Genomic DNA, 26,617 nt, shown 5'->3' with positions numbered 1-26,617 from the left:
AAAAACACTGGTGTAGGGTATAGAATGGAATCTCCCATATCTGATCATTGTGTCAAGCTGTTCAAATATCACTCACATAAATATCTCCCTAAGATGTTTTGGCAGTTATAACTTCAAATAGCTGTCTATTTGAAAAGTATGTTTGTATTTGCTCAGCCATTTCAGGTTACTCACCTTAGTAAGAATAGCTATATCATTTTATGCTTCTATGTTCTTAATTCTTTGGGCAGCTCTTTTTTTGAATTGTTCTCCTGTTATGCAAGAGACAGGAAGGCCATAGCTTCTTACAAAATTTGTTAGTTTGTTGATCCAGGAGATTTGTGATTGTAGTTTTATTTGCTCTAGTAGACCTAACTTGGGGAGTCTATCAGTCTCCATTTCATTGACTTTGCACCAATAGCTATATGCTCTAATTTTGGATAGTGCATGAATTTTATGAATTCCCAATTCAACTGTAACTGCTGAAGCAGATGTTCTTGGATCTACACACCCAAAATACGTCTCAAATTCTGGGGTTGTGTTTGTTCTGTGGTTGAGTATAGACCCCAAACCTCTATTCCATATAAGAGCATAGGGGTAACCTTAGCTTTATATACTTTAATTAATGGGACTAGAGACCCATGTCTCATATGAATGTTTTTATAACTGACTATAAATCCCTCTGAACCTTTTCTCTATAAGTGTTCTATTCTCAAACATTTTGTTCTATTAACTGACAACGGATTATTCACTCTTCTAAATTACTAAAATATTGTTAAATAGAGATCAAAAATTCTGCAATATATTAGAAAATACTAGAAAGTGAAACCAAGTAAAAATACTTCTGAAATCTGAAGACTGAAAGTGTAACTGCATGCTTTCCTGTAATAGTCCCTGCACTTTAACTTTCTGTCATAAAATACATAATTTGGAGCCAATTGTGATGCTTTCGCAAAAGAGATAATTGGAAGAAGATCATCTTCTATCCATCTCCCTGTATTGGTTCATTCTAGATCCAAGCCAAGCTGAGCTCTTCTAAAAAGCTCCTTTTATTTAAAGAAAGAGTTGTGCAAAAAGCATGCCTTGAATTAACATTAATGCATGTGCAGTTAATTATTGGTGCAAATATCAAATTAACTAAGCCCCATCTCTGATCAGTTGCCTCCTTCCACATTCTTCAAACTCACCAGCTGCAAATTGTCATATTACTGCAAAGATATTAGATGGCCTAGTCAAATGAAAACATGTTAGTATGTCCATCTCTTAAATTTACACTTTAAATTCAGCAATATGAGAATGTCTTGAATAACCAGATAATTGAATTATAGAACCCTAAAGAAAGATGTCATGTTCACATGCTAAATGAATTAAAAATAGAATGGAAGAACTGTCTGACTTCACTCTTTAATTTTAGCTGGATGACGAACTGGCTTTAAATATTGAAAGGCACAGCAGGTTTTTTTTTTCCTCCCAGCAAAAAGTGCTTATCTTATGTTTATTAAAGAAATACAGCATATTCTATTAATAAGTCCTGTATCCATAGTTAAATGTTATTCCCTGTATAACTGAAGCATGGTTTTCTTTTGTACTTTGGAGCAAATGTAGTTACAGAATTTTCCAAAATCACAAAACTATTTAAACATTTATTATTATCTTGAAAATGCTTTTTTCAGTTTTTAAATATATATCAGCAAATTAAAGTCCAAAAATATCTGAAAATATATGTCTTATATTTAAAAAATATTTGTATTACTTATTTTTAATATCTAACAGCAAAGAGATGACACTGGGTAATATATTTTGGGTTATCAATCTTAAAAGACAGCATGCGATGAAATGGTTACATCTGTTTATAACATCCACATTTTTAATTTCATTTTCCACATGAGTTGATTGTATTCAAATCTGAATTTTGGTTTAAGCTGCCTCAATTAACAGGGAGCCAGAAAAGGGATAGAAAAAACATACAACATTTCTTTTTCTGTTCATCATACTTAAACAGAGTCTAGTCAGAAGCATAAAAATATTTCTACTATGCATCTGATACAGGGGTGGGTTCCTGCCAGTTCCAACCTCTTCTATAGAAGAGGTTACACAAATCTACAGTGCCATTTAGAACGGGTTCCAGCTCCCTCTCCCTCTGACCGCACATCATCAAAGATGAAGAGTGAGAGGAGAAATTCTGGGAGTTGAAGTCCACAAGTCTTAAAGCTGTCAAGTTTGAACACCCCTTGGGTTTTTTTTCTAAAGGGTTAGGGGTGCAGGGGCCTTGTAACTTGACAACTTTAAGACTTGCGTGCTTCAAATGCCAGAGTTTCTGAGCCAACATTTTGGTTTTAAGCAAGAGCGTTGTTAAGTGAGTTTCACCACATTTTACAAGTTGGCCACGACCACCAGTCACATGGCTGGCAAGCCAGTCCCACCCAGTCACATGGCCAGCAAGCCACTCCCACCCAGTCACATGGTTGACAAGCCACTCCCTCAAAGCAGGCCATATCTACAGAAGAGGTTCTAAAAAATTTTGAAACCCACCACTGATCTAATATAACTTTAAGTTAATACTGACAGGAGAAGAATAGCTATTGCAGAATACAATCAGGAACCCGGAACCTGGGTTCTTAACCAATAGTTGAAGTTATTCATTGAAAAGGGTAATATTGTTAGTAAGTAAGCAGTAGCAGACACATTAAATGTTACTTCACCATATCATCAATAGAAAAAGCATTTGACATTGACACCAATTCTATTAAAAGTACTGTTGCTTCCAAAATGTCTGTCATAGTTTAGCCTGAATGGATGAGTTGTCATAGATGTGACTAAGAAATGATATTGATGAAAAAGTTGGGATAAAAAAAGAATATGTGAGCAGATAATTTTTTACAACAGCACAAATTTCCTAGACTAGGAAAAACTCTCTGGCCAATAATTACAGGAAAAAGAATAATGTAATTGAAAATCCATGTCATGATATGAAGGGAGGTAGCAATTCTAATCCCTTGAAAGAAAGAAATCTTCTTTGGGGGTTGGATTATTTCTGAACTGATGACGAATTGTCAACAGAACAAGATCAGACTACTTCATTAAAAAAGGGGAATATTTAGAGAAATACCAGAACATTATGTGAGCAAACAACACAGTAAAAGACAAACCTGGTAGAAACTCTCAAGACTTCAGATGATAGCTCTTTAATTTTTACTAAAGACTATGAGCAACCCCCTTCAAGAATCCTTAATTCTTGAATTAAAGATTCTTAATAAACTCTCCCAATATTCACTTAATCATTGGGTTGTTTTGCTAATATACAGAAAGAGATTTGTATATTCCCAGCTTAACAAACAGAAATGCCAGATACAGCAAACAGGCTACACTGATCTTAAGTTGGGAACATACAAGTCTTTCTTATCATTGGGAGCCCCTGAAACATTTTTAGGATTATTTTTCTATTTGTTTAGTTATTTAGGTATTCCATATGGAAATTAGATATTGCAAACTAATATTGTCAGATATATTTAAATTTGCTAAATTGTAAAAAAAATAGCTACATGGTCATCACCAAAACCAGACTTAAAAATTGAGACATAATGAACCGAGATTAAGACTATAGAAACTGTTTGAAGAATTAAACAAAACATTAATCTGTAGGTGGTAATCCTGAGTACTTTCTCTGTAATAATAACAAAGGTCTGGCAGAATTGTCCTCCTATCATTTCTCACAACAACAGCTGCAACAACAATAGAAAGGAAGCAAGGAACAAAAGTAAATGAAAAGAATGCTTTAAAGCTGTTCCTACTACCTTGAAAGTCTATCACCATTCAAATTTATATATGCCATTTCATTTTTAAAAGCACCCACTTCCCCATCCATAGAGATTGATGCTGCTAAAAATCAAGAGACAGTTTTGGTAACGTACTATTATAGTAAAAGCAGGTCACTGGCTTCCTGAACTCAAAGAAGGGTTTAAACATTTAGAATGTTTTTTCTCAAAAATAGCTGCATAGCAAAATTCTTAAGATAGTTAAAAATCTGCTTATCATGGAAGAAATAGGAGTGGGAGTGTTGTTGTTTTTAAAAAGGAATAGCCATTGAATAAGCACAAACAGTAGCATAAATAGCTCCTAGAATACCAACTGAAGGCAGGCATGTTCTTAATTATGTCATTTCCCCCATATAAGTATATTATTATATATTCTATTATTAAACTAAATTGTATTTTTATTTTCTTTTAGCCCTAACAAAATCCTAAACAAACAAACACAATAATTTGAATTAGTGTTTAAAAAATTCAATAATTTGAATCTGCTTTAACTTTTAGTGTTCAGATTTATAAGTAAAAGGAACTGAAGGGAAATATGTTTTGGATAGGAGTTGGATCTCACTATCTTACAGCTGGATGGGCCGCATGAAGCTTAAGGATTTCATGCACTCACCAAGCCCCTTTTATATAAGCCTGTCCCTTCAACTCTACTTAACAGAAAATTGATGGTCTTTTTCGGCAATTTGGAGACAACAAATAGTAAAACAAAACATGCCTAACCTAAAATAGGAATTTAACAAAATGAAGGTAACCCCTAATTTCCCACCCTCAATCAAATCCCTCTTCAGAAAATCCTCATTGTTACCTTGAATAATGACACTGTCAGCCTCTGCTTTGCTGCTGCTTTGGCTGCCATTGTAACGGGGAGGGGGGGCATGGTATTTGGGAGGGGAATCATGATGTGCTGGAGGAAGATTCTAGACCATCTAGACCTGACCATCTTACTGCGCATGTGAAGGAAGGGAATTTCCCGCCAAGGTTAACTGTCCGGCATTCCATCCTTGTGATGTCTTTTGAAGTTATCTCATTATAATTGGACTATGGACTGGGTGTCAAGGGGAGGGGATTGAATTATACATGATATTCTTTGCTTTCGCGCCTAATTAACCAGATTCAGCTTAGCTTTGTTACTGTTCGTTTATAATTAGTAAAAGTACACTTGATTTCAAACAAATGAAGTTGAGTGGTTTCTTTCCTGATTATTAAATGAAGGCGCATCTGACAGACACTTTAGCTGCTAAAAATATTAACCACCTTTGTTTTATAGTATGTAGCATCATCTGGTTGTTCATATAGCAATTGCATCTGAAAGATTCCAAGAATACTAGTTTTATTAAAATGCAAATATTCATAAACAATGAGGAGCAACACATCTTAGTTTGAATCAACTGTATCTTAAAAATTAACAATTGATTGGAATACAATTGACTTAAGTGCCCATTGAATAGAGATATGACAATCCAATTTACTAATCCAATTACTAACCAAAGCAACTAATTATGGTGTTTGCAGTGGGATAGGGAGGTTGGAAATAATGATGATGTATCAGGAGATTATGGAAATGACTTGACTCACATAATTGCATCAGATATTATGATGTAAATATATAAATCATATCAATTGTTCTATGACATCATGATTCGTGCTGTTGTCATTTTGATATTATTATTGCTTGTAACAGTATGAAAAGAAGAGGCTAGCAAAATGTAGAGTTGAAGAGTGACCATACATATTTATTATATCTGCACTATGCATTTGTCTCACTACTGTCTTTAAATATTACTAAATTCTATTTAATTGGTTTGTTGTATTATTCGAGTTATTTTTTACACATAGCCGATACTGCATAAGTGATCATAATTTTTTTTAATCCTCTTTTTCCAGCCTCAGTTAGTTTCAAATAAATTACCTTCTGTAGTTTAGACATACCTTCTGCTATGGGTGTGATGACCTTGCTTAAATTATTCTTCCAAGCAATAAAGCCATCAGTACAAACCAAACTACTTGTATATGAAACTTATAACAGCAATAGATTCTTTTGATTTTACACTACATTTTCTATAATTAAAGTTATCTTTAAAGTCACTAAGTCACTCTCACTAAGAGGAAGTTAATGTTTCTCCTTCACATTTTGTATTTCATTTTCTTTTAATATCTCCATTGGTTTATTATAAAATAAATTATAAAAATGTTATTTTTAAAAAACAGCCTTGTAAACAAACATATATTACTTCAAGTATATTATGATTGTAGTCTGGCATGATAAAATGAATAAATGTAACCAAAGGAGAATGAATGAATGAATGAATGAATGAATGAATGAATGAATGAATGAATGAATGAATGAATGAATGAATGAATGAATGAATGAATATAAAATGAGACTGAAAAATATAAAAATGTGCAAATCAATTCTAAACAAATTAAACTTTTCCATGGAATAGGAGGAGAATATATGTATTATTTATATAATGATCTTCTGTTTTTGGCATCCTCTTTTGGTGAGTTAGATAATATTGTAAAGGTTGAATTTTAAATCTAAATGACAACCAATTTTCCTTCCTTCTTTCTTCCATTTAATATATGATTTAAGATATCATCTTTCATGACTTTGTGTCTCATGGAATACAGAAATTGGTTTAAGGATTTATGAAACAGCTTTATTTTTACTTTGTGCGGGGATTTTGTGTTCAGATACAGCCAATAAAAGTTAATTCTCTTTGCCTAGAATGACAAGATTTCATGGTCCTGGGACCTGGGTGGATATAAAATTCACTGTTTAGATATTAATCAAAAGTATACTGGGGAGGGAAGTACCCAACAAAAGGAACTTACCATAAATCAGCTTACTGTAAGATTTTAAAAATTCATAAATTAGAAATACATTTTCCAAATTCATACATAGTTTATTATACCTGTATACAAATCAACAATATTCAATTTATTCTGATAAAAACCTGAATTAGAATTAAATGAACAAAGGATCAGCATCAATAAACAGTTCAGATCATTTTCCATAACCATAAATGCCTAATTTGTACCTAGCTTCTAATTTTATTTTTCCAGTCTTTAATGTTTCTTAACAATACAACAAACTGTTTCTGTCTTGAAAACACCATAATAATATAGAAAGGGAGAAGGCATGAAAATACTAGTTAAGTATACTATTTTTAAAAAAGTCAAATAAATTTCTATTTTAATTTTAAATGGAACAGAAAGTCTTGGTATTCTTCCTACAGCTAGTGTTTTTCCTGTAGAATTTCTACTAGCCTTAAAGAAGCAAGGATTGGGATGTTTGCTTCTATTCTGTTGTTTAAAACCATAAAATGAGAATTCATTAATGTAGAAATTAAATGTCTCTTTCTAAGAGAAATGTAAGAAGAGCATTGGATGGATGCCACTCTGCCTTTAGAAGAACACCTGGAACTGGAACTGATGAAGGAGAGAGGGGTTACTATGAGGGTAAAGGTTGTTTGGACGGTAAAATACTGTTCTGAAGGGTTCAGGCTTGAACCCTATTCCACCCTCCCCAGTAAATCATTCTGGCTGAATAGAGATGAACTGTGGTTGGGTTATAAGTGGGAAACTTGATGGCTAAAGGAAATGGTGGGACATGGGGGGTTAAAGGGTATCTGAAAGTGTTTAGAGGCAAAAGAGAATATTACAGTGATAATGAACATTACAGTGATAATGAACAATAGGAGATATAGCAGAAGGCAAGGGCCACGCATCAGAACAGGAATAGACCACTATATAGTACTGAGATTATTTCTGGTCAATCCTCTTGATTACCCATTACAAATTCAGTATGAAAATAGTACATTCAGCCTTATCTTTTGGTGGTCTTTGATACTGTTAGCCATGATATCCTTTTGGACTAGTTTAGGGGACTGGGGAGGGACATCATTTTGTGGTGATTCTCCTTCCTCCAGGTCCAGGTCCAATTATTATTGAAAGAAGGTAGCAGTCAGGCCCTAAGCCCTTGCTTTGCATGATGCATCATGACTTTTCTCTCCCCTTTCTGTTTTAATGTCTGCATGAAGCCACATTAAAGTATCAATAATAATCAATGACGCCCAGTTGTACACTTCTGTTCCCAGTTGTCCATTATTAAAAATATATTTACCAATGTAGTTTTATGAACATTCTGAAAGTTTACCAAAGTGAAAAAAATGACCTAAATGAAATACTGTATCTAATTCAATAATGGTTTGTACAATTTTGGGAATATCTCAAGAGATTCCAAGACAAGAATTTTTTCTGAGGAATATAAAATGTTTCAATTTGTGATTTTATTGTATGCTATCCAGAGTCACTTCATGTGAGATCAGCAGTCATATAAATTTGACAAATTATAAACAGGCAAACAAACAAACAAACAAACAAACAAATATTTTATTTGATCTGTCAGTAAATTTGACATGTTAATCTAGATAGCACACAGAAACATTAAAGACTGAAAAAATAAAATTAGAAGCTAAGTGTAAATTAGGTATTTATGGTTATGGAAAATGATCTGAATTGTGATTTTGTTATGCTTGTATTTTTTCAGTGTGTTTATGTGTTATACCCGGTGGCATGACTAAATTGAGATTAAGACTTTCAACTCTTCTTTAATTTCTTTAACTTGATGTACATAATGAACACTTGCATTTCTTATTGAAACAAAACGTGCTCATTCTAACAGGTGAAATGGGTGGCAAATGCATGTTTTTGGCACAAATCCCAATCATCTGGTGAACTGTTGACAAGAAGACAATCGATGATTTCCTCTTCCTAAGTAAACCAGTGCAGAGGTCTTTTCTCTTGAATTAAACAGATTCTACCAACATTTACCAAATATACTGCTACTAAAAGTTACTGCTCCCAAAATTTGTGGGATTTTGCAGGATGGTTATGCATAAATAATCTAAAGATTTCCTTCTGGAAACCATAGCATGGCCTATTACACAGATTTTCTCCCAAAACAAATATATTCTATGAAGAATATTAAGGAATTCTTAAAAATATCAAGAATAGTATCTCATATTTTGGACATGTTTTAATGAACAAAATAATTCAAGCACAAGCTGTAATCATATTACATAAGTATTAATGGCATTAAAATCACCAATTCATTTGATGCACTGATAAAAAATATTTCAGACAGATAAGCAATCAGACAACAGGATATATCGTAACCTTTATTGCCAAATCTTTGAACCAACTTTCCCCAACCTGATAGTTTTCTGAATTACTGGCTTCCCCACAATACTGGGTGATAATGGAAACAGAATTTTAACTACATCTGTAAGTGGCTAGATTGTCTAACACAGCTCTCAGCTATCTTAAAAAAAATTCTGATAGATTATTGTGTTAAAGACTGCTAAGAGGTGTAGTAAAACTAATATGGACACATGGCTTCAATCTATCTCCATCCCAACAAAAAGACCATCAACCAATATCATTTCATATGGTTCTAGGCTAGTCACAGGTGAGTCAAGTTTTTCTGACAAGACACCTTTGGTTTAAATACTATTTTTGATCATTTAAGACTAGATGATGATGAAATAAAGTATAGAAGAGGAGCAGCTATTTTATATCCTATCCTCCCAAAAATATTCACATTATATATAAAAAAATATATCAAAATAAAATCACATTATAAGTTACAATGCTAGATATTTAAATTAAAAATTTGAACACACCTGAAAGTTTGAAGAGAGAGGAAACCCTACATTGTCTATTAAAATGTCTTTAATAGTTACCAAAGAAACTTTTTTCTGCTAAACACTTATTATTAAAAAGCTCTTTCGTTGTAACCAATTTCGTTGTATTTAAGTACAATGACAATAAAGAAAGATTATTATTATACTTTCATTCACCATTAGACAGTTGCTTGAAACCAAGACAGCCAAATGTATACTCTAAAGAAACTACAATACTAAATTAGCTTGTTTGAAATTTTATCAGAAACTTTTAGATAAAAGTTTATTTATGTTTATTTTAGCAAGAAAGGCTGATTAACACTTTCAACATTAGGGACATCATTTCAGTAAAAATGTACTGATACTAGCCCTCACTAAAATAAAATAAATTTTCTTATGACTTTTCTTACCAAGTCAAGAATAATTACAGACACATAAAAATATTTTTTGCAAATATATTTTTACAAAACCTTTAGGGCATCCGCAGAAACGAAGAACTGATCAGTGTAACAAGACCATTAACACAATATATTCCAGTCAGAGTAGCTGTGAGCAACTTACCTTCTCTCTCTCAAGAAACATTAAGCAGAACAACCATAGCAAAATACTGACAGAATGCCCCTTATATGTCAGATCAGGATTTAATGAATTCCTCACTATTTCTACCACTGAATAGATCCAATGGTTACCACCTATCTATATAACTATATAATTTCTGTCAATGTAGTCACAAAAGTAGGAAAACACCATGAACCTCGTAATGATTTTAAAATACATTCTTCATAATTAATTTTTCACATAAAAATTAAAAATCTTTATGTTAACCACCTTTTGTTTTTTTACTAAAACATTCAAATCATGATCAAAAGCACAACATATGGCTAGTGGTTTTCTGTTGTGAAGTTAGGTATTAGGTGCACTAATTACAGTATGTCACCATGTAGAGATTAAATTATGCAGTACAGTTACAAATATAGTGATCATATTCCAACAGCCAGACAGAAGTTCTGACATTTGCTATTTTACACCATGCCACTATGATAGAGAATGGCTGCACACTTTTTTTCTTCAATTTTTGAAGGCTGGCACTAATTTTTAATTTGTGTATTTCACCAGCAGAAATTTCTCATAAATACACTATTTTAAACTTTATAATTTATCCTTGATTTAGATGATACAGGCTATATTTACTAAGGAGAAAGTGATTCTAAAGAGTGGTTTTAAAAAAACAAGCAACAAGCAACTTCTCATAACATGTAGAACTAACTCAAAATAATGATATATAACTTCATCAGTGTTTTTCATTGTATGACCAAAACAAAAACTGATGAATAACTGATTTAAAAAAATCTATTCATTATCTTGAGGGGCAAATTCAGCCTTCTCCATGAATCTAACAGTACCTGAATGAAATTTATTACCATGGATACAGATTTCAATGTTGGCCACATATCAATGAAGAAAATATTCACTTTGTCATTCTTATTAATTTTCTCTCTTTTATATTTTAGCAAAAAAACAACAACCAAATCAAATTCTTGCCTACATTCCAAAATAGAAATTTAGCATCTACTGCTTTCAAACTCCTCTGAATATTAAGGAATATGAAATTATACTCATTCTTTCTCATTTTCACCATGGAATGAAAAGGGACCCGCTTTTTTTTAAACAATATTTTCCAATTGCAAAAAACTTAAAACATTTCAGGTTCACTTCAGGTTCAACTTCGATCAATGTTTAATAACAACATAGCAAAATAAGAATCTTTCGCTTTGTTAAGGCATAATGGTTTTCTTTTTTTTCAATAAATTCATTAAGTTTTTTCCTACAGTAGAAACTAAAAGGATTTTTTCCTACAGTAGAAACTAAAAGGATTTTTTTTTTAGGTAAAAGCAAACTGAGGAGAGTGTAGAAATTGCAGGTAACTGGTAAAATAATTTAATATTAGAATTACTGACCAAACTGTAATATATTTTATTCTAACGCTATAACCAGATGACAAATATTCACAGAAATTCAACGATATCTTTTACAAATACTCTAAATACATATACACAGACATGTGTATCTTTTCCTATACTATAGACAGGAAAATCGATAGGAAAATCGAAACTCTCCGATTTTCGTAGATAGATATCCTTATTAGCGCTGTAACCGCTACAAAGCCTTTAATCAAGTGCATTTTCTTATATGACATGTTATTTGACATGTTTGCGCTTCCGTTACGTTGGACAATATGAACCACTACACTCGAGCAGCTCGGGCCCAAAAAACGGGACCAGTAAAAAGAAACGCTTAAATGAGTAAACTAAGGGGGCTTAGTACCTAAGCACTGGAAGGTCGTAAAGTCTGCATTTGTATGATCTCCTTGATTTTTATGTATTTATTTATTTTTAATTTTGGTTACTTGACAAGTCAGCAAATGGAAAGAGAAACAATACGCAACGTGATCTTACGGAAGAAGGAAAAGTTCCATTTCTCCCCCTCCCCAATCCGAACGACTTTTCGGACAGTGACAAGCGGCCACATTTCTGGCTTTGGGAACCCCGTTTAACACGTGGCCGTGAGAAACCACACCACGGAGGGGCAAAGGGGCAGCCCGCCCAAACTCCCGGAGCTATTCGACACCAAGGGCAAAGGGTTCCCCGTCGCTCTTATTGCCTCTGCCCGGAAAGGGAGACGGCGCAGCGGCAAGAAAGGTCAGACGACCGTTAGCCTCCCTCGCTCTTTTCCTCCCCCTCCCGCTCCACGCGCGGACACCTCTTACTTTTGCACGAGTTGGGGCAGGCCGGGCGTCTGAGGCATCCCCCTAACTGGACCGCCACCGGCAGTCGCCGGAAAATGAGCCGAGCTTCGGGCATCTCTCTCTGATTGCTCGGGGCCACTGGGGTCCCGGGCCTCATTCATGACTACCCTGGGACCATTCAGCAGATGCAGATTCGGTCGGCGATACCCGAATCTCCCTCGGATACAACCAAACCGGGGGGCGGGGAAGGGGGGAGACAGCAGCGCCACACACGAGCCTGGCTGAAGAGCGCGTCTCTCAGGAACCCGGAGCAAATGCCACTGGCGCTCGCCCGCCCGCCCGCTGTAAGGTATCTCTGCTGAGGAGGCCGGGGGACTCTGGGGAAAGGCATTTATGGCGACGCCGGGGACAGCGGAGCCAATGGAAGGAGGAGGTGCCACCTCCCCTACCAAGAAATTTTTGGAGACTCGGTCATTTCGGGCCGTATTTTGATTGGGCAAGCCCAGGTTGGAAGGAGACGATGGGAACCCGTACTATGTGTTGCTTAGATACTGTGTCACTGAGGCTGGGGATAAGGGTCTTCCCCCAAGTTTAAGGTGACCAGATGTTAACATTGGTAAAGAGGGACACCATTGACCGGGGCGGAGGTGTGGGTTGATTAATTTTTTAAAAAAAATCGGGACTTTTCAGCCCCATTCCAAGAACCTTCCTGTAAATAGTCATAAAATATAATTATATGAATTAAATGCAGTCTTATTCAAGGATATAAATTATTGGCTATTTTAAAAAAAAAATGTAATATAGGCAGTCCTCAATATACAACAGTTCATTTAGTGACAGTTCAAAGTTATAATGGCACAGAAAAAGGACTTCTACTGTTTTTCACACTTATGACCATTGCACCATGGTCATGAGATTTACATTCGGATGCTTGGCAACTGACATAGATTTATGACAGTTGCAGTTTTCCGGAGTCATGTGATTCCCTTCGCGGCCCTCTGACAAGCAAAGAATGGGGAAAGCAGATTCACTCAACAACCATGATACTAATTTAACTGCAATGATTCACTTAACAAATGTGGCAAGAAAAATTGTAAAATGGGGCAACACTCAATAAATTTCTCACTTAACAACATAAATTTTGGGCTCAATTGTGGTTGTGCATTGAGGACTAGCTGCACTTATCTTCAGTGTTACTTCATTCTGCTGTAGCATTAAATTTCATATAGAACAAGCTTGTTCTTTCAGAATTGTGGAATTGTTATATAACTGTCTACCTTTAGAAAAGTTTCTCTTGAGTTCAACTCAGCTCCTATAATTTTATTGATGTGTCGTAATTTTCTTAGCAGTAGTATGGAAATTGTCATTATTGCTTTTGGACAATTTTTAATATTTTCCTATTAAATATACAGTACTGAGATTCCCAGGTGGGTTCCCCTCCAATTATTAGCCAGGTTCAACCCTGCTCATCTTTTTGAGAGCAGGCAAAAATAGCCAGGTTACATCCCTACAAATTGAAAGCTAAATGGGAAAAACAACAGTTTCAAAAATAACCTGGCAGTTTTTGAATATGTTTATGGTTTCTCCAGGGACTGAGCTAGACTCAAGGAAGATTATATCTTGTAAAAGGAATTATAGGGAAAACACTGAAATAGTTTAATCAGCAGAAGCATGTCTGCTTGATTCAGCAACAAGTATTATTAAATTCAGTGAGGCTCCTTCTAGCCTCCTTCAAGCCAATTCGCTCAAGATCTGCACCTCTGTACTGAGACTTCAATTCCCAAAATTCTCACGCAGGCATTTAAATCTGTTGTTTAGGAATTCTGGGCGCTGTAGTCTCCATTCTGCCAGGTTGGAAAATGCATTGATACTACTGAATGTATTTACTGTAGGGTCCAATTATGCTCTGCAGAGTTGTGCATACTGTATGGGAGAAGTTCTGGCAGTTGGGACAGAGCGAACCGGAGGGGGTGTGTGGGGCTTACAGGGCCGTCTGGAGAGGCGAGCTTCCCGGAGGCTGGTCTCCCGCACCCCACGCCCTCCCCTCCAGCCAGGCGACGCCACCGAGCTCTTTGCCATCAGCGATTCTCGGTGCTGCTGGAAGAAAGAGACGGGCATGGAGTTTGGCCACCTCCATTGCCCGATCCCCGCTGGCCCCGCAGCCCCTGCCGGTTCCCTTTTTACCCACACCACCTCCACCACGCCCCTGCCTGGAACAACCACCACTGCTCGTGGCTCTGCCAACCTCTCCCCCTCCCCTCGTCCTGGGCTCTCCTCAGGGTCCCTGGCCACCTGCAGCCTGTCGCCCTTTTGCCCCCCCCACTCGTCCCCTCCTGAGAAAGGAAGGAAGGAGGGAGGGAGGAGAAGGAGATCGAGAGAGGAAGAGAGATAGGAAAGGAGACAAGAAATGAAGGAAAGAAGGAAGGTGATAGGAATAAGAAGGAAAGAGGGAAGAAAAGGAAGGAACAAGATGAGAAGGAGGAGGAGACAGAGGAAGGAAGGAAGGAAGGCTCCTCAGAGGCAGATCTACAGAGATCTACTGCACATGGGAGAAGTTCTAGCAGATGGGACGGAGGGAGCCGGGAGGGGGGGGCTTACAGGGCCGTCTGGAGAGGCAAACTTCCTGGAGGCTGGTCTACCGCACCCCACACCCTCCCCTCCAGCCGGGCAACGCCGCTGAGCTCTTTGCCACCAGCGACTCTCGGAGCTGCTGGAAGAAAGAGGTGGGCATGGAGTTTGTCTGCCCCCCCGACTCCACCTTGCCTGGTCACACCCCCTTGCCCTGTGGAGGGCTTGCCTGGTGAAGAAGATGCCTGGAGCGTCAGTGCCAGCAGGCAGGCAGGTGGGGCGCAGAGGGAGGGAAGCGCCGCTGCAGGTAGCTCGAGGCGGTGCGCCTTGTCACAAGCGGCTCTCCAGCCACCTGGAAGGAAACAGCGAGTCGAAGGGTGGGCTGTTGCACCCCGCGAGCAAAGGGGCCGCTGGGGGTCCCGCAAGACTGCTTCGTTTCTGGCAGGTAGTTCTAAGCGAGGCGGCAAGAAAACCATGTGCAATTCAGTAAGGCTTACTCCTTAATATATTAGTTCATGACTTACAGCTTAATGACGTCGGTTTTTCCATATTATATATTTCCAATTTACTACTGCATAGCAACGTTGTGAGCTATAGTGCAGAATCCCGATGCTATTGTGAGTAGGATAAGTCTTCCCTTGAATATCTAGGCTTTCTGCTTTCTGAAAGCATTGAACTGAGAGATTAAATATTTCTCTCAACGGATTGGGATGAGTGACATTCTCGTTCCTACAGAGACAGCTATTCTTTAGGCAAAGCTACAGTGCTTTTTGTCCTCCTTCGGAAGCTGTCTCTCATGACGTTTGCGAGCCAATCAAGAGTGTGGCTTTGAAAATCTGCGGCATGATCGTGCTGCGCGGGAGCGAGTGTCTCTCCCCGAATATGGAGGACTTAGTAGGCAACTTGTATGTATCCTAGAAAATCAGTAAGACCCACTGGCGGCTCCTATCTGCCACGGCCTTGCAGCCTCTTTACATTGGTAAAAATAATTTTTTAAAAAAAAATCGGGACTTTTTAAGAACGTGGCAGGACGCGGGACAAATTTTGCGAAATTGTGACTGTCCCGCCGAAATCGGGATGTCTGGTCACCTTACCCAAGTTCTGCTCAAGGAATGGGAAAATGAGGAAATAGGGTCATCTAGTATTTTCTCCAGCCTCTCCCTCTTCCCTTTCTGGTGTCCTGCTTTCTTTATGCTTTTCCTCTGTCGTGCCCAAGACTGATCTTGGCTTTATCTGTCCTCAGATTGGACCCTGTGAACTTTATAATTTATCCTATAAATTATAGGCTAAATTATAATAGCCCTATAAATGAGAATCATTGCCCAGCTGGCATCTTGGACTTTCCATTCCTGCTTATGCAAGGCAGCACATATTTCTGTGCATTTACAGTTCCCAAGCAATTGAAGAGGCTCGCAGATTAAGGCGGTGAAACACTAAAAAACGATACCACACGCCATGCAAAACTGCAAAAGTACTGCCCCGCTCCCCCAAGGCATATGAAAATAGTCATACAGGCAACTATTTTTGGAAACTAGTCCCATTTTATTAGATAGTGCTGTGTGGTGAAATGGTAAGCAGATACACCTACTTGTTGAGACACCTGAAACAGCTACAGAAGCAGCCTCATGAACCTAAGTAAGATGGCTGCTTTAATGGTTTCAAGAGATGCTTTGGATAGGTGTACTAGATATTTCTGAAATGGAAAATCTAAGTACGGGTAAGTAAAACTATTAAGTGATCTTGAAACTTACATAAGTTTGGTTGCCTCAAACAACAATTGCAGATGCATATTACACAATATTCAAATGTTACACAGTACAAGTAGTTATGTATTAATGATTACAATTGGATCTGCAACTCCCATTGCTAAGCACTGTGGTTAGTAAGCAAAATATCATGTGGCCATGCTTGACGTACGCTATTTCTCCCGTGGTCATTAAACAAATTACACAAGTCATTAAGTAAGACACCACATAACCGCAACTTGCAATTTTACTGCCAATTTCTCTACTTCTAACTGCTTGTCAGAAGTCAACTATGAAGCACACAAGTGTCAATCACATGACTACAGGACCCTGTTATGCTCATAGATGACAGCTGCTTATAAATCTCCCAAGTGTCAATCATATGACTGCAGGGTCTCTGCTACAATTGTAAATCTGAGGAATGTCAATGAATTAATAATTTTATTCAGTCAATGCCAACAAAATTTAAAAGAACAAAACCAGAATGGAGCAAGTAACTACAATAATTACTAACAACTAGAAAAATAAATCACACACATTTACCCCTCTATTACTAAGTTCCTATAATTGTTATTCAGAAAATAAAACTATACATATAAAATTAAAAATTAAAACCAAACCAGGAATTACAAAATCAAGAGGTGGATTTAGCATGGTGGCCATACCTGCAAATACAATTGAGATATGAGAAAGATGCAAAAACATGGGGTTTCTATAAAGAACCAACAACACTTGATCAGATTCTAATAGAGATGAAAAACTGACAAGAAAATTACATAGTTATCTACTCTAACTTCAAAATGAAAGCTAAACAAGTAAAAGACAATTATAGTATGGGCAAAAACTTTGGCTATACTATAGAATTAGACAAATGACAAAAGCTTTGGGATAGAAATTACAAATTGACAATGGCTACTGCTTATAAGGAAAATCTTTACAAAGTGGCATCTGCCACTGACAAGACTAGCAAAAATGTTTAAAAATATGTCTGCCAAATGTTGGAAATGTAACCAGACATCAGGTACTACTTATCATATGTGGTGGACATGTATGAAGGCAAGAAAATCCTCGACAAAAATACATACATGGCTGGAAAAGATGATTAAGCAGCATATAGATTTAAAACCATAAATATTGTTTATGGTATAATACCAGAAAGCTATGATAAAGGGACTATATACCTAATGCTACATGTATTGACAGCAGCGAGAATTGTATTTGCACAATGTTGGAAAAATGAGAACACTCCATCAGATGAAAGTATAATTCAGAAAATATTGAATTGTGCAGAGATGGATAGACTGACATTGAAAATAAAAGATAAAGGAGATAAAGAGTACTACTCAACATGGGATAGGTTTTGTCAATGGTTAGACATAAGAGATAGAGGTTAGATGAAAAAAGATTATTTTTATGTGCATGTAAAAGATGAATGTTATCTATGACTATAAGTACGCTAGTATAATGTATATGATTATATATAAGCTAATATAACTATTAATATTGCTATAATTAATATGTATATTATCATTATTATTTCTATATCTGCTTTTTTGGTAAAATGAAATGCCTGGACAATACACTGTTTTCAAAATATTTATATATAAGTAAAAATATTATTTAAAAAAAATAAGTTTAAGGCTCACCTGAAATTATTGTCACTACTACAAATCTCAGTGACTGAAAACACCCTGATCCAACCAGTACTAACTCAAACTGATTACATAAAATATTCAGTATATAAGTTGAGGGAGATAGAACACTGTAATTATGGCTTGCTTTCACAAGGTAGAAGGAAAGATTAGTCAAAAATTACTGCCAAATATAAATGCCCTTCAGAGTTTTTAGAACTGCAGATTGGGATGGGGGGGGGGGTTCAAATACAGCACAGGGACAGAGAAACTGCAAATGGCAGAGGGGATTTTTTCAAATACATCACAGAGTGAACACAGCTTCCAACACTGAAACAGCCAGATCCAGAGTTAATTCTGAACTGATGCAAACATCCCACATGAAACTATCCTTTTGGACAGCTGAACAGTACAAGCATCTGCAAGTAGTAGTTACTCCTCTCCTTTTTTCTAGCTACGTAATAGTTGAAATTTCACCCAGAAAAATAAAGCCTCTGTCTAAATCATAAGCAGAAAAGCCTACAGCTCCTAATTACAAGCACCCTAATGATTTGAACAACACAGATCATGTTAACATTAGATCAATATATTTGAGATTAGGCAACCTGAGATAAGGAAAAGGTGAGTTTTAAGGACATGTCCTTAAAGATAAAATAGCTGTGTCTTCAGACTTCATTTGGAGTATATGTATGTCCTGGGTCAACTGAGGAGCCCCCAGTTCTGTTCTTTTTCTTTGTCACTAGCCTGCACATAATTGAAATACAACTTGTTTACCCATATTTCAAATAAATCAGAGTTTTCTAGTCATCTATTGCATGGAGTGCACAAAGACTTCTGTAATCTAATTTGTTGGCTGAAAAGCCAGTAATTTTGTCCTGGTGGAGTTAAATTACTTAAAGCCAAAATACTAAACCTTTTACTCTATCACACACAGCACTGTGTATAGAAGGATTTAAAAGCTTTAGAAGCAAGACAAACTAGAAATATAAGAACAGTGCTTTATAATTCCTCTTTGGTGCCTAACACAAGTTTATGTCTGGAATCTGGTCTGCATGAGAATATGCCAGTTAAAGTACTGGCTGAAAGTTATTTAGAAGATAGTTGCCCTTTTTAATTGATTTGGTTCTTCTTATAAGAAATGAATTGAAGTTACTGTGGGTGGTCCTTAAGCCCATTTCTTTCTCAATACAATGAAGCAACTTCAGAGGTTAAACCAGCATTTTTGGAATACAACGTTTTAAGGTAGAAAACATAATTTTAAGAAATTTAGAAAAATTTATTTTTTTTACAAATTTAATTTTACAGAAAATGTATCTACTCCAATAGTGATCAATATAATATGGATTTTTGATGCTAGCCAACTATTTTACTAATAACCTGTCTATTTCTTATTGAAAACATTTTCATTGACTAATTTAATGTGTTGCCCTCTGTGGTACTGAAAGGGCGGTATTATAATAATAGCAGTTTTTATGAACACCTCAGAAAAATCAAACAAGATTCTTATATTTTGTATTCCTATGTAGCAAGTCTGGCTCTCTGATCTAATATCTTAATCAGTTTGCTGGAAAAAAATCATTATTTTCCTTTTTTGCAGATTTGTCCAAAGAAATTTGGGTTTCTACAGTAAATAAACATGTTTGATAACTAGAAAAGAAACTGAAAGCATGGAAAATGGATACAATACCAAGGAGTAAAGAAAACTGTCAAGACCACCTCACCTTTTCTCTATTTGGGTAGCACAGACCTTCAAACATTAACATTTCTTCAGGAGGAAATTTTTCCAATCATATGCTGGATGTGAGGGCGAAATTTTTCCATCCTTATATCAAAGATGTATGCATTATATTGTTGCTATTCTATTACCCTTTCAATCGTGAGAATACAATGAAACATTTTTAAAAATCATTGTATGACCTATAAAAGTATTAAAAAGAGTTTATAAGATGTTAACAGACTATCAACAATATCCTGCTACTTGCAATACATATGAAATACAATTTGGACAACATATCTTTAAAACCAATAGAGGAAAGCACAAGTAAATTTCAGTAATCCTCAACAGATAAAACTCAATAGAAAAATAATATTCAGAGGAAGTAAAAATCTATAAAGATTGGAGCTAAAAATAACAAAAGGCAGCGAGTTCTATTTTTTATTTTACAAATCAGTATCATTTATTTTGATTCCATTGCTATTGAACAAACTCAAATACTGCTTATGGTTAATTTATCTAACATACATCCATAGAAATGCATACATATTAGAACTCTATAATATTCTTATAAAATGTATGTATGTATGTAACAAAACAATCAACTGAAAAAAATCTAGTGCCAAGGTTTATATCAATAAAAGTAATAAATATAATGCAGCCCATATATTATGATATAAATTAATTCTGCATTTTTGAAGAGAGAAAAACCATCTCTAATAATGTAGTTAGAATTAAATTATTGTTAAATATGAAGTTTGTATATTACTACAGTAATTTAAAGGTAGAAGCAATCAATGTATCAGATTAGTTTCTGTTCTAGTTTTGAACTGCATCATTGAGGCGAGCAGAAAAAAAGCTTTAATTCCCTAGAGATAGGGAAAAGAATATCAAAGACTCAAATCTCTAACCAAAGCTTTCGAGGCCTCTAATTTTAGTGTTGTTGCAATTATATATTTTAGGATTTAATTTATTTATTCATTCTCAGATTTAAAATACCTGTTATTCCAGTTGCCATGTATCTGTCATACATTTGCATGTGTACAAGAAACAGGTATAAACTAAACGTACGATAATCACTCAGAATAATGAAAATTATAACGGAGGAGAAAATTATTTTTCTACATACAAAACCATTGCAAATTTTAATTCACATACTGTATTCTGTAATAAATGCTTAGAAGCAACTCTTCTAAACAAATTTAGAAGAATTTACTTATGTTTAAAATGTGGGTATAACTGAAAAGGTGAAGAAGAAAAAGTGGTCCAGAGAATGAATTCTTACAAATTACGGTCGTTTCTTCCTCCTCCTTTATGTCCAAATACATTTCCAGAATCAGGACTAAGAACCCAAATTACCAAAATAAGAAATCATTCATTCACATTTGGCTATTTTATTTATACTATATTGCATATTTCTCACTATTCCAATTCATATATTGTCATGCTTTTCTTTTTAAAAACATTTTATTTAAGAATATAGTCACTTAAATATTGTTGTCCCTTGCACTTTATTTTTCTCCAAGATCACATTAAAAAGACTGTTGTTATTAACTGGAAGACTCGAAATGATCTGAATCAAAATATTTTTTCTTATGCTGTGCCTTTATTGCTATCCTACCAATATGATTGTGGTAGTTTACAGTGAAGTCTTTTACACATTAGTTTAGTCTGAATATGGTAAGCCCTACATCAGAATGACTACTTTTTCCAACTAACAAAATAATTACAAAGTTTTTGGCAGCTGCAATCAGAGGCACAAAGAGTTTTGACTAATATAGTATAGGGTTTTAATTATTTAATACATTGTAATTATTAATATAGTAATGGTACTACAATTCACAGGTAGCATACATTTGCATAACCAATCTATCTTCTGTGTTTCCTCTCCTGGTTGCATTATAGGTTAAATCCTACAGCAGTTTAGCCACTCCGTGCATCTGCTGTAGCTCATGAAAACTTATGCCTTTTAATATAAATTGTTAGACAGAAAAGGTGCTACCATAGATAACATGACTCTCTTCCTACCATATCTAATATGGGGATTGGTATCAAATAATTTGCATAAATTTGCACACATGTTTTCTGTGTTAGAAGGATATTATGTTTTTCTTGATATTCAAAAGTTTACTTATGAAGGCTATGATTTAATTTATAACTAATCCATTGACATCCCTGTTATTTCAATACATATAGCCTTACTATTATGAATATTGTATACACAGTCAGTTCTATACCTGGATAGTAAATACTAGAACTATAATTAAGCTTACCTCTGAATAAACAGAATTGGATTGATTTTATTCAGTCAGTTAACCCAGAAAGCAAAACTGAAAATGTTATATGTGAAGACAAAGCAAAATATTTTATATAGGTTGACCTGATTCTTCTAGAAGATATGTAAGATTCCTTGCAAAATTTGAAAATCAAATATTTTAAATTAAAAACATGGTATCCAAAATATACATGGCTAAACCCGATTAAAATTATTTGTATTTTGCCAACTCTACTCATTTCTTCATGGTAATGAACACAATGTGCTTAATAAAAGAAATCAGTTCTTATATATGCCATTGGATATGCAATAAGATTGACAATATTTATTTGTTGAAGTCGCAAAAATATTAAGACAGTGATAGGAATCAATATATATTTATTTAACCCTTCTCTACTGTCACATAGTCAGCACAGCATGTAAACAAAAATGTCCAAACACAATAAATTAGATATAGCATCTGGTAAAAATTACAAAAACCTAATCAAACAAAAGGCAGTAAGAATTCAGTCTGCTGAGGATCTGCAAGCATGCACGGAGTAGGGAGGGGGTATTTCATGAACACAAAGTTATCAAGCATTTGTGCATAGATTTGATATTTGCATAGGTTATCAAGTGAGAGCTGAAACTTCCCAAGAACTTAGTCAACTGATGAAAGGAACATTCTGTAATAGTCTCATTCCAGACAGCATTCACTAAAGTCATACTCTCTTTTATCACAACAAGAATTTACTCTCTTTCCTCCTACCTAAAGCTGATGATAGGATAATCCATGGTCTACATTCTGATAGTTTGGTGCAGGGTGCAAGTGGTCATTCTCTGTTTACACATTCTCCTGGATACCAAAATACAGTCTTATGTCATGAATGGTTAGTTTCCTATTCCTTAATTCAGAAACACTCAATGTTCAGTGTCATGGCTAAAAATAAAACAAAGAAAAAAGAAAGTGAATAAAATATAAGAGACTACTATTCACAATGTTAAAACTATCAAAATTGTTAAACAATTTTCCACATTGCTTAAAATATGCATAATTTTATACCAAAATCAGTTGCACTGGTTTTGGCTCTTTACATTTTAAATCAGCTAAAAGAACATGGTTAAATTAATATTTCACTAAACTATCTGTAAAGTTAGCCATTTATGGTGTAAGATGTGTGAATCCAGCCAATTACAAATAATGTAACAAATCATGTTTAGAGCAAACTACATTTAGCATAAATACAGCTAATTTGTATCTCCTTGGTGATATCCAAAATAAACTTTTATTCGTAATACAGTTTCACCAACTGATTGCAAGAAACAAATGAACTTATTCATAATCAAAAATAATTTTGTATTGGGAAAAGATTGGGAAGACAGAATTTCAAATAGCCCTATTTTTGTCAGCATCTTTTAAATATTTGAATTAATATAGTTTGGTTGATAATTTTTTAAATTTCTTCACAAATTAATTCTATATACCATACTTATAACAGCATCATTATGTAAATTCAATTTTACATAATTACATTTAATTTAATGTTTCAATTTTAGAAAGCCTAATGTATTATAGAGAAAAAAAACCAAAAGAGAAGGACAACTGAAAACCAGCATGAATATTATTATTTTAATACATATAAAAAATTCCTTTTATGGATTTTACAGTCTTTCTTTATATTTAAACAACAAATGGAGACCAAATGAGAATCCTTTTTTATTTTTGTTTTGCTTAGAAGAAAGAAAACATGATATGCATACATGGCATGCATTATCTTTGCCATAACTTTCTTTTGATAATTCAAACAGAATTTTCATTAAGGTGCAGGCAGATTTATTTGACTCAGATATCTATAGCAGGTATATAGTAGAATGAAAAAGCTAATCATGAATATGTGCTTCAAGTGCTCTATGCTTCAATTACTCTCTAAAAGGATGCAAATGACCAGCTGTCTGCAAGGAATATAAAACTTTCCGTTCCCCACTATCCTGTCAGAGCTGAAGAAGCTTCTTGGATGAGAAGCTAAAAGTCTTCAAAGAAAAAACAAAAAAATCCAATTGCCTCCTGAAAAAGCACCTTTGAGATAGTCATGAATATAAATTGTAAAAAGATGCCAGATCTAATAGGATATCAATGTCCTTAAGGCACCTGAAAATTACTATCATATGCTTACACCCAAGTGTGCAGAAGTTGAGTTAATGAAAATCCAACAAGTTCTAATATTTTGCCTATCACTTTGACCACGATGAAACAATATTCTCACTAAGAACCCAAGATGTCAGGCTTACAGGGCAAGCTATATTGTGGCTTAATAGTGTACAAATGTGTAAACTAGCATTAGTCTCAGACTTACTGTTACCAGTCTCAGTAGATTTCACTGTTTCATTAGATTATTGAAATGTTAGCCTAAAGTGGAAGGAATAATGTTCTATTCCATGGATGTCAAACTCGCTGTGTCATGATATCACGTGACATATCGTGATGGTTTTTTGTCTTTGCGGAGCTGGGGTGGGCATGGCCTGCACATGATGCATCCAGTCTGTGGGATGCCAGTTTGATAATCCTGTTCTATTCCTTTAGGGAAACCAAATACACTGGTGGGGGGGAGTGTATTCATATATAAACCCAGTTAGCATAATCATGGATGTATTTTTCTTTAACAAATATTTTCATACCGTTTTTTCACCGACTGCAACTCTATGGTCAGAGATGAGATATGTTTCTGCTCTTTCATTCTTGATACTTCTTGAAACCTATTCTAGAAAAGGGGGCCTTAGAGAATTTGCATCAGCATAACCTTTTCATTTTCCAGCATTCATTTCAAAATAACAAATGTATATTGATTACTCCTCCTTAACCATCAGTTGCTGAAAGACAAGAATATATTCTAATTTCCTACATATTCTTTTCAAATTCTAAATGCAAAATTATGCCATGAATCTAAGCTAAGATAAGTTCAGACTCATCTGCTCCTGTGTCTTGGCTCCATTTATAGCTGATGATCCTTTGGCATTATGTACCAAGGATCAGATTCAAGTGTGAAATATACATGAAATGTTTCTGTAGTAAGTAGTTCCCAAACTGCAGTCTAAAAGCAACCATAGGTACAGTATGAGAATATTGAAGATGGCCCCTGGAATAGATAATTTTATATACATAAAATTGCACACAAATGTTCAAACTGTCAAATCGCATAAGGTGTTAATGTTACCTTGCAATTTTGGCAATGATGCTAAAATATTGCAAGACTACATATTGTGATCTCATAATATTTGGGCCATTAAAAATATTTTTGTTTTAAATGATGAAAGGGATTGATCATATTTATCAAGGTGCCCAAAAGTCTTCATGATTGATACCTATCTTACATGGTGAGCCTCAGTATAACATAGTAGTCTATATAAAGGGGGAAATGGGAAGCATTGCTCTAAACATCACAGGCATTCAGCACAGACTGTCTGTTGAATGTTCCTTATTTCATTGCCAGTACTAAGCGCTAATGCTTAAAAAATGCAAAATGTTAGTATGCTAACAGAGCCTGGAACTGTAAAAAGTTAATAAAACAAGTGATAATCCTCACACCTAATTTTTACAAGAATGAATGTGGGTCATACTTCCCAGTGCTTACAAATAGCACAAACTGACAAGCTAGCACAAAGTTTCCCATGCTTTAGGTTGCCAACAGTTCCATAAATCAATAAATAACAAATAAATCAAATACAGTAACAGAGATGGATTGAAAAGAATACCATATCAAAGATTCAACATTTGTTCTGGGTATATTTTATATACATAAGAAATGTCTATATGGCAGATAGATTTGCCTAGTCTTTTACATTAAAAATCAATGATTCACCATTTTAAATATTCAATTATTTTATTTATTTTATTTGTTTGTTTGTTTATTTATTTTATACCACCTGGGTTGTTCTTACAAATAACTCAATTATATAAGAATGTTACTATATTTTAAACCAGTTTTAAAGGGGCTAAAACTATATACAGTGAAATTTGGGGTTACCACAGCACAACTGCAGCAATCTAGATTACTACTAAATGGCAAAGAGGTTTGACTGTATTTTTTGTTGCCGTCTAGTGGTTATCTGGATTTTGGTATATATTCCTAGTGAAACTCATATACCTAGGTTTACATACAAATAAACTGCATTTCTAAAGATTATCATTCTTTTTTTAGTAGGAACTAAAGCTTTCTCTTAAAATAATTTTGATTCCTTCTGAATTGTAAGAAATGAATTTCTGTAATAGATACTTATGATCAGGGCATATGAATAATTAAAAGATTAGAATTATTGTATGTATTTTGGAGGTGCTTTTTGAAATGTAAAAAATACCGTACAAATCTAACTGTTACATCTAAGGAAGTTAGCATGTGATGAGATCAGCTATCATATTACATCCTAAAATTCTCAAAGATCTTAACTAATACACACAACATAGCCTGGTGAATATTTTTACA

General features: G+C 34.9%; 1 protein-coding gene and 1 long non-coding RNA gene across 3 annotated transcripts in view; one reads left to right on the top strand and one right to left on the bottom strand.

The window, feature by feature from the left end:
• RBM20 (RNA binding motif protein 20) overlaps positions 1-12,388 on the bottom strand; it is a 99,412-nt gene extending 87,024 nt beyond the window's left edge. For both annotated transcript variants that reach the window (XR_015698064.1, XM_087725822.1), the window contains exon 1: positions 12,249-12,388. Coding sequence is in view for 1 of the 2 variants with exons in the window: in XM_087725822.1 (XP_087581948.1) it covers positions 12,249-12,388 (140 nt within the window). In the remaining variant the exon portion in view is untranslated. The remainder of the gene's footprint in view (positions 1-12,248) is intronic.
• Positions 12,389-12,460: 72 nt separating this feature from the next.
• On the top strand, positions 12,461-20,473 carry LOC148043652 (uncharacterized). The gene is made up of 2 exons (XR_015698065.1): positions 12,461-12,576; positions 19,769-20,473. It is a non-coding gene; the product is annotated as an uncharacterized LOC148043652 (long non-coding RNA).
• Positions 20,474-26,617: the final 6,144 nt, after the last annotated feature.

The sequence above is a fragment of the Thamnophis sirtalis genome, unplaced genomic scaffold, assembly GCF_051295495.1.
Source record: "Thamnophis sirtalis isolate CommonGarterSnake01/CBP01778 unplaced genomic scaffold, rThaSir2_p1.2 scaffold_11, whole genome shotgun sequence".
Classification (NCBI taxonomy): domain Eukaryota; kingdom Metazoa; phylum Chordata; class Lepidosauria; order Squamata; family Natricidae; genus Thamnophis; species Thamnophis sirtalis.
Note: the sequence above shows the minus strand (reverse complement) of the source record. Positions and strands in the feature narration are given on the sequence as shown.